The 12,261-nt window shown below is 41.6% G+C and overlaps 1 protein-coding gene across 9 annotated transcripts in view; it reads left to right on the top strand.

The window, feature by feature from the left end:
• Window positions 1-12,261, top strand: part of agrn (agrin) — a 344,610-nt gene that overhangs the window by 289,403 nt on the left and 42,946 nt on the right. For all 9 annotated transcript variants that reach the window (XM_072449621.1, XM_072449614.1, XM_072449618.1 and 6 more), the window contains 4 exons: window positions 4,073-4,200; window positions 6,674-6,788; window positions 10,736-10,852; window positions 11,393-11,779. In XM_072449621.1, the coding sequence (XP_072305722.1) occupies window positions 4,073-4,200; window positions 6,674-6,788; window positions 10,736-10,852; window positions 11,393-11,779 (747 nt within the window). The remainder of the gene's footprint in view (window positions 1-4,072; window positions 4,201-6,673; window positions 6,789-10,735; window positions 10,853-11,392; window positions 11,780-12,261) is intronic.

Here is a 12,261-nt window from a genome sequence, read left to right as displayed (position 1 = left end):
CATTTAACCTTCATATTCATCACAACCGTACTGTATATTGTCTAAGCCGTCAGCGCCCCGTATTTCCCCATGCACTATATCTCACTCCTCTCCTTGCCTACACACAGTCAATCTCAATCCGGTCTTGCATCAGTTCACTCGGAGCTAAGGAGTGAGGATGGGGGCACCAGGCAGGTGACCGGGGGCTGACCGGAGTCGTGTACCAATCAGAGACTTGTGCCCGTCACTCTATACAGATAAAAGCCTCACACCGAGCACGTGTGTGTGGGTGGCCTCCACGCTACAGGTCAGCACACAGAATAAACCTGCGGCTCATGTTACAAGTGCTAACAAACCATTGAGTGTCAGTCCAGATTTAACAAGCTAGCAGGTTGGCAGGAGCTGTTTTACTCAGGTGTCAGTAGGAAACTATGATGAATACAGCGCGTGCCGCCATACAAGCTCATGTCATGCTGGGCTATTTTTGAACCGTACAATTAGAGCAGTCAAACGCTGCGACTCAATTTGGCTAAGACAGCCAGCATTTAGCGGTATCACAAGCCAACACAATCAGAGAGCAATGGTGATTTGTGTTTGATGACTTTTTTTGTCCTGGTCAGAAAATGTGTCTTCTTTATTCAACCCATCTTTCTACCAGCCTCTTACCTGTCAGGAGCATTAATAATAAATAATAATACATCAAACTTATATAGCACTTTTTGGACACTTTAAGACGCTCTACTTTACAGAAACAAAGTAAAATGACAACAAAGAAAATGCAAGTTTCAACAAGGGAGTTTTGGAATTGTGGTTTGATGGGTTGTGGGAGTGAGTTCCAGAGCAGACCTTAGTCAGGAGGCTTTGCATGTTCAGAGTAGATGAGCGCACAGAGGAAAACCCACCCAGACACGGGGAAATCAGACCTGAGAGGACTAGCTTCTCAGCCACAATACAGCTAATAGTTTCTACTCAAAGTAATTCTGTTTCTGAATCTTTTATGACCTCTGGAATTGGGAAACAAAGTAACTAATTACATTTCAATCATTTAAAAAAAAAAAAATCATCAACTATTTATCATTGAAAAATAAACTGTGTCCAAATCTCATGACTCAGACAGAGCAGACACCAAAATGACAATAAAAATATGTAAATGTTGTGTTTTTTGTTTTGGGTGAAATATATAGTCAAAGTCTCATATTCACTGGCCTTTCACATTCTAAACAGCTAATTGGTTAATTGAAATAATTATTGCTGGATTAATTGATAAGCAAAATACATTTTAGTTCCAGCTCTACTTTGGAAAGTTGATAATGTAATCAACCCCATCATTTTACCATTAAAAAGGAATAATGATTCAGCCATACTGAGTCCAATTGTGGTTATGTTTCTTCAGGTAACATAGAATCAAGAAAACATGTCAGTTTAATAGCCAATTTAAAAGTACCTCTATTCCTCTTTTACAAATAGTCAAAACGCTTCAGGCTCCATTGGTTTCAAGTGGCCTTGATGACACATTATGCTCCTATAAGCACTCGGAACAAGTTTAATCTGCAAGACAACTGTTGTAACAAACGTGCTGGGGCCTGTAAATATTTATCTCGGCACACATTCTCGGCATACAGGCGATCGATACCTCATTCAGCTGAAGTGTTACCAATAAAAACAGCGGCACAATAGCCAGGTCGATATTCCAGATTTCTCCCGAGGAGGGTTTAGCCAGCGTCACGCTCATTAGAAGTGAAATGACACATCCCTAGAACCAGCCTGTTCATCCGCCGCCACATTATTGATGCGCTCTGATTGTTCACCATCCTCGGGTTTTATTGAGATGTGAAATGTTGAAGTGGCTCAAGGCTGAGTCCAATCCACACAGTCTCACTCTGGAATAGATCTCTCAAAATGTTTTCTTTATGTCAGGCACAAAAAGTTAGCTGTTTACTCAACTCAAACTAAACTAAATACCGTATTTTCCGGACTATAAGTCGCACCGGAGTATAAGTCGAGCCAGCCAAAAGATGTATGATAGAGAAGAAAAAAACATAGTCACACTGGTGTATGAAATGCGATTGCAAGTGTGAAAATAACAAATAATATCACAACAAGTAAGTATAAGTATATAAGCATGAATCCACCCTCTCGCTGTGTGAAGGAAAGGTTTTGCAGGTCTTTCCTTCCTGCTGCTGTCAGACTTTATAACAAACACTTTTAGCCCTGAACACGTGCAATACTGACTTAACCACGTGCAATACCGTCATATTCATGAAAATAGAGTGTTTATTTTACCATAGTAGAAAAAGCTTCAGTTGTAGTCATCTGGACTCAGTTTGAAAAAATAGACGTTTCGACTCTCATCCAAGAGTCATTGTCAATAACAGAATTTAGATCGAGAACTCCGATATTAATACTGTTCTGTGGTAAGACCCGCCCATTGGGAGGAACCTTCCTGAAGTAGACAATGACTCTTGGATGAGAGTCGAAACGTCTATTTTTTCAAACTGAGTCCAGATGACTACAACTGAAGCTTTTTCTACTATGGAACACGCCTGGACGAATGAGGGATTACACCGACATGTTTATTTTACCATTATTATTAGTATTATCTTGTCTTACACTAGCTGTTTTTATTTTATTTTATCTTTATTTTTCCCCTCCATTCCTTATTAGGAAATGAGAGGTTTTGTCTATAGGAGTTTTTGTTTATAAGAGTTTTTCTATTAAGAGTGTTTTTTAAACTTCCTATTAGTTATCTGTCCTTTTCCTCTGTATTTGCGTTGCAACAATGGAATTTCCCCATGTGTGGACAATAAAGGAATATCTTATCTTATCTTATAAATACAAGTCTAAGACGCACCTCGGCCAAAACAATGAAAAGTCCGTAAAATACGGTACGAACATAGTATTTTTTTGACACATACAAACAAAGTAAAGTACAACATTTTCAAATCTGCTTTATCACAAACAAGACCTCAAACCACAAAAGCAGGCGTGATGAAAACTGTGGAGCAGATGTCACATTTGAACTGGTGCTGGTTATTTTGTCATAGAACATACCACGTTGCAAACACTCATACAAGGTTAATAGCTCAGTGCAACGCTACTGTAAACGCCACGTGCAGCTGGAAGACTGACAAATCCATTACTTTTTACCGTCGATAGCATCTTGACGTGCAATCCCTCCATCCTCCTTTTTATCGCCGTCTCTCTTTTCTCTTTACGTTCGTCACGGCGCTGGATTGGAAAATCAGCCGCTCTGATGTGTTTCCCTTCTTTCGCAGATCAAACACCCGATTTGGCCACTCTCCTCCTCTCTTCTCTTATCAAGCCAGCCCTCGCCCATTTGCCTGCGTGTTTTATGGTCACACATCTCAATCCACGTGCGCCACGCGTCGCTATAAAAAAAAGCCCGTCCCGTCAGAAGAGCGTCCACGTGCGCCATCCGTTTTCTCGCAACTTTAACCAGGCTGTGTCAGTCATAGGCCAGGGACATTAAGGAGACAATTACGCCTATCTTTCACGATAATCATACAAGAGCGTCTTCCCGTTCTCTGCGCGTCGCTCTGGCAGGGGCAGACATGATTGATTTGGGCAATTTGTTCAGCTGATTACGAGCGGCGTGGAAGGCCTAGCATCAGCTCCTCACTACAGCAGGCACATACACACGAACCTGGCGGCGGCGGCACAAGTCGTATAAGAGGGGTGATAGATGTTCGACAACATAACCCTCAAGGTCACTCAGGGAGGCTTAGACTTTGCTGAAGGAGGCACTTTTGAGACGCCGCCGGGCTGGTTTTCACTGTGTGTTCTTTCATATTTGTGAGTTCTGTCTAACGTCTTGTCTCTCTGCACAGCTCTCCGTACTTCGACCAACTTTTTGGAAGAGTCTGGTAAAAAAAACAAAAAGAACTGGCCCCACCACCACCCTATCAGCATTGCTCCTTTTCCCTTGAACTCCCAACGTACTAACCTCTTCTCGTCAAACGTGCACAATCCATCACTAACTGGCACGGGTCTAAGCAGAGCACCGTGGGAAGGCAGACACAGAGGCAGTTTATAATCATATATTGTTTTTAACTTTGCACTGTGTTTTTTATAGTCACTACTAAATTCAGCGGCTTCCTGCATCTGGACCAAGTCGAGGGCCAGGAGGTTTTCTACACCCCCGAGATGGAAGACCCCAAATCGGAGCTGTTTGGTGAGACGGCCCGCAGCATAGAGAACGCTGTAAGTCATTTATATTGATTATATTTCCTTGTTATACATTATCTACATAAAGACTTAAAGGTGCACTATGTAACTGTTTTGGTAGAGGATCCGCCACCTGCTTATTCCCGTGAAAATTGTATTGCTTTGTGTGAAAAGTTGCACAATGTGGCATCTCAATGGAGACCACCAAGTTACAGGTCAGTCATGCGGAGAGGCGAGCATGCTCACAGTAAGAATGCCAGTTTTTCTGGGTATTTTCTGGCTATTTCTGGCTATTGGAATAAACCCAAGATGGATCGTGTTAATGCTACACTGGAGAACATTCAAAGCAAAGCAATGACATCTCGGTGGTGGCGTACCCCTCACCAGAAAAGTTACATAGTGCACCTTTTTGTAATTTCTTCGTGACAAGATGTATGCCTTAAGTCGGTATATCTTTATTAAGGTCTAGACTCACCTATAACCATAGACAAAAAAAGTCAGAAAGTGTACCTAATTCTTAAATATCAAACATCTGCATTGCATTTCTGAAAAGTTGGTGGATATTCCAACTTTTAAGAGCTCTCATCAGTACTTTTTGTTGACCTGTCTGTGTATTTAAGTGAATGATGTAGTGCTGGCTGTCTTGCTAAGCTCTCTGGGGGCCCTGAGATTGAGCACAGCATTAGTTCTGGCAGTCCATTCTTCAAAAAGGCACTGCCAGATGTTCTTGTGACCCCTGCCCACACCGCACATCACATGACCGCTCAACGCTATCAGCCTCTGCTAATGATTACAGCGATAGCAACCGTTTTCCTTAGTGTATATTAGTTCCTGAGCAGAATGTCTCAGGCAGGCGTAAACGTGTATATGTAAAAAAAAGATTGTAAATTGTTACGAAATAGTAAATATATTCAATGATTTTATTTTTCAATACACTGAGCTTCGCCTGATAAGGAAATATGGCGTGACACTGTTGCTTTTTCAAATTACAGGTTTGTAATAGTCTCCTACACGAGCATTGGGCTCATTTCACTGGTCAGAAAGTGATAGAGGAATAACAATGATAAAAAGGTTATTTGCCAGCCCGGTTCATGACGGAACGTACGCTACTACATCATATCAGGACGAGTAAATCATGCTCACTAATATTTGATTCTTAATAAAGCAGCAATACTGGCAGCTCGGTAACAAAAGGTGAAGTCTTGTGGAATAATAGTAATTGGACGGTGACACTAGAATAACGATGGATCAGATCAAACTGAAAATGTGCCAATACACTTTCTGTTTTAACTCAACATAAGAGAGGACTTTCAGTAGACTATACAAAGATTAAATTGTCGATTGCTTGCCAAACACTTCAGAGAAGGTCTTATGAGATTAATTACGCTTTTATATGAACTTTTAAAAGTCAGCGTCTAGTAGATAGATGTGATACTATAATTTGATTCCAGATTTAGTCAGATAAGTGTGCCCCTGAATTTCTTAAAATTAGTGGATCTAAGTCTCAGTGTCACATCTTTCACTTAAAACTTGCAGGTGCTAAAATTCTGTAGACTCTTCTACAGGTTTATAAATACTCATGGATCTAAAGCCGTCAATTTAATTTCATCATACTGACATACACCAATTTGGCTTTTGGATTTTGGCATACAAAATATGACTATGATCTAAAATCTACCAGCGTCTTGCTAAATTGAGTTTCACTTTTTTAAAAACTTTTTTCTCTATATCTAAATATCTAAGTTATATTTTTCATTACATTTTTAGCAGAAAACTTATTGTTTTTCTCTTTCCATTTTTATCTCTTTCAACTGAGCAACCAAGAAACACATTTGCATTTTATTTCTTTTTCCCAAATGTCCACAGTTACACAGTATTTCATTCAGCACCATCAACCACAATCAATCATCAAAATATGGCTGAAGATAGAAAAAGGAACGAGTGCTCCCATTTACTCTTCTGATCTAAAATGAAGCAATCAAAACTGCAACACTTTTGATATTTTTTCTCTAAACTATCTTTTTTAACTAATGGTTTATGCAGGGAGTCAGCCAGTGTGCTGCTAAATGTGTGCTGCAGTGGCAGTGGAACCTTGTTGCGTTTCTGATTGAGGGGAGAATCACATTCATTAATTATCTTTCATTAATTCTCTGCCGTGCCGACAAGAATAGAATTATGAGCGAACACTTGAGGATAAAATATTGGCCTGCATTTGTCCATTAAAACAGAAAACCTTCAGTGTCCTCATGCAGGCTGCGGCTACGAGGGGCAGAGAGGCAAAACCAATCAGGAGCACATGTCAGAGAAGCCCGACATTTATCCGCACCCCTCCCCTAAACTTGTTCCTATAATTAATGCCACGGCTGCTGCTAAATGTCAATTTGAGCTCTAGTGCCCTGCAGGTTCCGGCGTGCAGATAGACTCCGAGCGCTGGAATGGGCCTGTGTTGATGATAGCGTGGAGCTCATTACCAGCCTCATTTATCAGCCCCTCTGTCCCTCCTCTACAGCTGAACGAGTTGTTCCGGAAGTCCGACGTGCACAAGGACTTCATGAGCGTGCGCGTGAGGAACCTGGCTCCGAGCAGGTCCATCCTGGCCTTTGTGGAGGCTCATTTCAAACCAGGTGAGTGGCTCCGAGCAATATGATGGTACTTCTCTACTTTGCCAAGGTCGTGGGAAACATCTCGTAAAGTTTTCTGGATGTATTAAATTGATTGAAAGTAATAATTTTCATGTCTTTCCGAAACACACCAATGGATACAACAGCGCTCCACAACCAGCTTCAATAATAGATCTCCATGTGTCTCTAAATCCCCATGTCTGCGCTTTTATTCTGATGCTAATTTACAAGCAAGACTTGAACAAATCTATTATTGAGAAATCTCATTCAGACTATTGTGCAGAGCATTGTGCATTATTCCAGTTCTGTTTTTGGGTTGTTGTTTTTGCTGTGCTGTATTGTGTCTATTATGTACGAATTACTGCTGTGTTTGTTTGTCACATTACAGCTAGATTAATCCTTTTTAGTCCTATTTGTTTTCTCAAAAAAAAAAATTGCGTAAGTTTTAACACAATTTACTGTTTTCTGTCACAATTTATTTCACACTACATTCGATATCCTAGTTATTAACATCAGTTTAAATACAGATTTAAAAAGGATGTTTTCATATGATATATAGCTGAAGAAGTATGTCGGTGTAATCCCTCATTCGTCCAGGCGTGTTCCATAGTAGAAAAAAGCTTCAGTTGTAGTCATCTGGACTCAGTTTGAAAAAATAGACGTTTCGACTCTCATCCAAGAGTCATTGTCAATAAAAGAATTTAGATCGAGAACTCCGATATTAATACTGTTCTGTGGTAAGACCCACCCATTGGGCGGAGCCTTCCTGAAGTAGAAAGAGTTGTTTGTTTCAACAGAAACTCCCCCCTTGTATCTACCGAGCTAGCCTATTCAGAATTTTAATGGCCTGTTAGAATCCTCTTTGTCTTTGTGAGACCCTGGCTCAACCACCCTGAGTACCTGATTAGCATCTAAGTGTCCTGGTCCTGGTCCTCTACCTTTCCAGGGGTTCAGTATTCCATTATAGATACCAGGAAGATTGAATCTTAGCCCTCCATTTCTGTTTAAAGAAGGTCTTTCTTTTTTAACAAAAATAGCTTCCTTGACTCCTCTTTCAAACCATCTTTTCTCCCTGCTTAAAACCTTCACCTCACCGTCTTCAAACGAGTGATTAGAGGCTTCAAGATGGAGATGCACGGCGCTCTGTGGTCCTGAACTTGTATTTCTTCTGTGCTGATAAAGCCTCTTGTGTAGAGGCTGTTTTGTCTCACCTATGTACCGTTCTTTACAACTTTCTTCACTGCATTGGATCGAATAAACTACATTGCTCTGTTTTTGAGTCGGCAACTTGTCCTTAGGGTGAACCAGTTTTTGTCTTAAAGTGTTTCCTGGTTTAAAATAAACAGGGACTTCGTGTTGTCTAAAAATTCACTGCAGTTTTTCCGACAGGCCAGACACATAAGGGATAGACCGGCCTCTGTATTACAGACTGTATCCTGGTGAAGCCATGCCTTGCATTTATGGCCTTCCAAAAATACACAAAAAGGAGGTTCCACTCAGACCCATAGTGTGCAGCACAGATTCCATCACTTACAATGTGGCCAAGCATTTAACAACTATATTGGCTCTGCTTGTGGGGAATTAGGAACATCATGTGGAAAACACGCACAACTTTGTGGATAAAGTGAAACATCTCCAACTGGACCCAGATGACCTCATGGTTTCATATGATGTTGTGTCCCTGTTCACCTGCATCCCGACCTCTGATGCAGTAGCAGCAGTGAGGATCAGACTGCAGGAAGACACCACCCTACAGGAAAGGACCAAACTGACACCTGAACACATATGTAAACTGTTGGACATCTGTCTGAACACCACTTACTTTCAATTCCGGGGACAATTTTACAGACAGATTCATGGCTGTGCCATGGGCTCGCCCGTCTCTCCCATAGTGGCCAACCTGTACATGGAGCACTTTGAGAAGAAGGCACTGGCCTCATTCTCAGGCATAGCTCCAAAACTGTGGCTCCGCTATGTCGATGATACTTTTGTAACAATCAAGAAACAAGAGCTGGAAACCTTCTCTGATCACATCAATGCTGTGGACCCACATATCAGGTTTACAAGAGAAGACGCTAAGGAGAATCGCTTGGCCTTTCTTGATTGTTCCACGATCAGAGAGGACGGGAAACTCCAAATAGAAGTATATAGGAAACCTGCACACACGGACCAGTATCTGCTCTTTGGTTCCAACCACCCACTACAGCACAAGCTGGGTGTGATCAGAACCTTACAACACAGAGCTCAAGGTGTGCCCACCAGCTCAGAGGGCAATAAGAAAGAGGAAAAACATGTCCGAAATGCCCTCTCAGCCTGTGGTTACCCCGCTTGGGCTCTCAACAGAGTGAAGAGAACCAAGAAGCAGGACAAAAGGGAAACTGAACAGAGAAGGAAGGGTGTTTCTATCCCTTATGTGTCTGGCCTGTCGGAAAAACTGCAGAGAATTTTTAGACAACACGAAGTCCCTGTTTATTTTAAACCAGGAAACACTTTAAGACAAAAACTGGTTCACCCAAAGGACAAGTTGCAGACTCAAAAACAGAGCAATGTAGTTTATTCGATCCAATGCAGTGAAGAAAGCTGTAAAGAACGGTACATAGGTGAGACCAAACAGCCTCTACACAAGAGGCTTTATCAGCACAGAAGAAATACTAGTTCAGGACCACAGAGCGCCGTGCATCTCCATCTTGAAGCCTCTAATCACTCGTTTGAAGACGGTGAGGTGAAGGTTTTAAGCAGGGAGAAAAGATGGTTTGAAAGAGGAGTCAAGGAAGCTATTTTTGTTAAAAAAGAAAGACCTTCTTTAAACAGAAATGGAGGGCTCAGATTCAATCTTCCTGGTATCTATAATGGAATACTGAACCCCTGGAAAGGTAGAGGACTAGGACCAGGACATCCGGATGCTAATCAGGTACTCAGGGTGGTTGAGCCAGTGTCTCACAAAGACAAAGAGGTTTCTAATAGCCCATTAAGATTCTGAATAGGCTAGCTCGGTAGATACAAGGGGGGAGTTTCTGTTGAAACAAACAACTCTTTCTACTTCAGGAAGGCTCCTCCCAATGGGCGGGTCTTACCACAGAACAGTATTAATATCGGAGTTCTCGATCTAAATTCTTTTATTGACAATGACTCTTGGATGAGAGTCGAAACGTCTATTTTTTCTAACTGAGTCCAGATGACTACAACTGAAGCTTTTTTCTACAGCTGAAGAAATATTGACGAGTGTTGCTTATTGTGTTGTTGTTAAAGATTAAAGACGTTATGAAGCCTAATATTTATACAGTGGTGCAGACTTAGTAATCCGGAGTTGAATAATTTTAATTAATTTAGTTTTATTGTATTGTAGAAGCGGGGTAGGGATGAATACATGTTTTACTTCCTCCTTTTCAAACGCTATCAGTCCTGTGTTTCATTTAACTACATAACATGTAACTTGATGACAGAAAAGTATATTTTGTCTCATGTTTTCATTGTTGTTTTTTTTCCTCTTCCCCACAAACTCAAACCCTAAACCGTTCTGCATTTTGCCAATTACATGCCGTTACAATGAAAAATTAGAAAGTAAATCCAAAATGGACAATACAAACCAAAAACTACTTCTTCATAATTTCCTTTAATCTGACAAATTTTCCCAGAACAATTTCTTCCATTACTTGCCATAAGCACACTTGCCCCCCCCCCTTTTTATGATTGTCATTTAGTGTCCTTGGTCCCCCCCCATCTCCTCCATGGTCAGTAAAGTGAACATCTGCGCCGCATGTTATGAGAGACATTCATCTGGAAAAAGACAGCCAAGTGGCGGCTGGAGGACAAGGAGCCCCCGGAGAGCCCCCACCTGTCACACACACACACTCATTCTCATACATCCTGAAGCCTTGCTGAAAAGAAGCCACTGACCGCTGTTTGCTCCTCTGAGAGCCGGTTCTGAGCATGTCTTCGTTTGTTTACAGGCACCAAGCATACAGTAGAGGACATCGAGAAAGCCCTGCTCAAACAGCTCAAGGCCTCCAGGGAAACCAGCATCGCCGTGAAGAAGCCGGAAGATCAGAACATTCGATTTAATTACAGTAAGACATTCGTGTGGACTGGCGGATTTTCAAAACAAAAAGGGGTTGTTTTTGATACTTGATAAAATTAAGAATGTTATTGGCGCTGTACCTGATTTTTACTGTGTTAAAAATGTGAAAAACAAAACTATTTCATTTTCAACTCTTAAAGTTTATAAGGAGATAGTGCTCTTTCTGCTTTGCGCAGATAAACACGCTCTATGATTAGATACTAGACTAATTATTTTTCTTTTACAATATATCTGTACTGTGGAATAAGAATCTTTACTTTATTATATAATGCACAATGATTAGTATACAAAGCTATTTCAGGCTTTATGCTCAGGAAATGAGCCTTTAACTTCTCGAGTAGAAGTTGCTAAAAGCCAGCTCAGGCAAGGAGTTAAATAATTCTTATATTTGTGTACTATGATGCTATGAAAGTGTATTACTATGTTTCTGTTTTAGTAGTTGGTAAAAGCCTGTAAACACAACAGTTAACAGTTATAAATTGTCGCACAGAACAACATATCTAATGCAAACTGTCCTGTGTTTTTGTAGGCCTCCCATCTATCCCATTCTTCACCACCACCACTACCACCACAGCCTCGGTGACCACCCCTGCCCCCACCACCACCACCAGGCCTACCCCCACCTCTGGCCATGTGACGCGCCGCCCGCCTGGCACCACCCGCAGGCCGTTCAGCACCAGGCGCACCACCACAGTGTTACCAGCCACCACCACCCGTGTCACTACCACTGCCATGCCCCCTACTACCACAACTCTCCCAGGCACCACCAGGAGCCCAGGCAAGGGTAGGAGCCACCACAACAACAGGAAGCCCTGTGACTCTCACCCCTGTCTGCACGGAGGCACCTGTGAGGACGAGGGGACAGAGTTCACCTGCAAATGTCCCGCCGGGAGAGGGGGCACAGTTTGTGAGAAAGGTGAGCTAAAGGAGTACAGCAGTGACATGTGGGAAGAACTGTGTTTCAGAACGTCAAAAGAGCAGCATACATAGCATTGAGCCATGAAGAAGCATTTTAGGATTGACTTTTGGATTCTGCATTCATGTATCAGATACTCTACATAATCCACCCAAACACAAACACAACATTGTTGTTAGGGTTATAAATGCACACTGTGACCTCTGAAAACATGTTTTTCCCCCCAACAAATGATATTGAACTTTAATAAAATTATGAGATGAAACCATGTCAAACAGGTCAAAGGCTTTCAACATGTAATAATCATGTCATCTCCTCTTAATGGAGGAAATTGCCTGTAATTTGGCATAAGTACCTACTTGACCCTGAGGTTGAATCACTTAAATTTGCTTGCAATATTCAGCAAATTATTTCTCTTTTGAAATAAGTCAGCTTTTACCAGAAATCACTCTAGTCCAGTGGTTCTCAAAGTTTTCAGCTCT

The sequence above is a fragment of the Eucyclogobius newberryi genome, unplaced genomic scaffold (assembly GCF_026437365.1).
Source record: "Eucyclogobius newberryi isolate DKJ021-1_F unplaced genomic scaffold, fEucNew1.0.hap1 SCAF_17, whole genome shotgun sequence".
Classification (NCBI taxonomy): Eukaryota; Metazoa; Chordata; class Actinopteri; order Gobiiformes; family Gobiidae; genus Eucyclogobius; species Eucyclogobius newberryi.
Note: the sequence above shows the minus strand (reverse complement) of the source record. Positions and strands in the feature narration are given on the sequence as shown.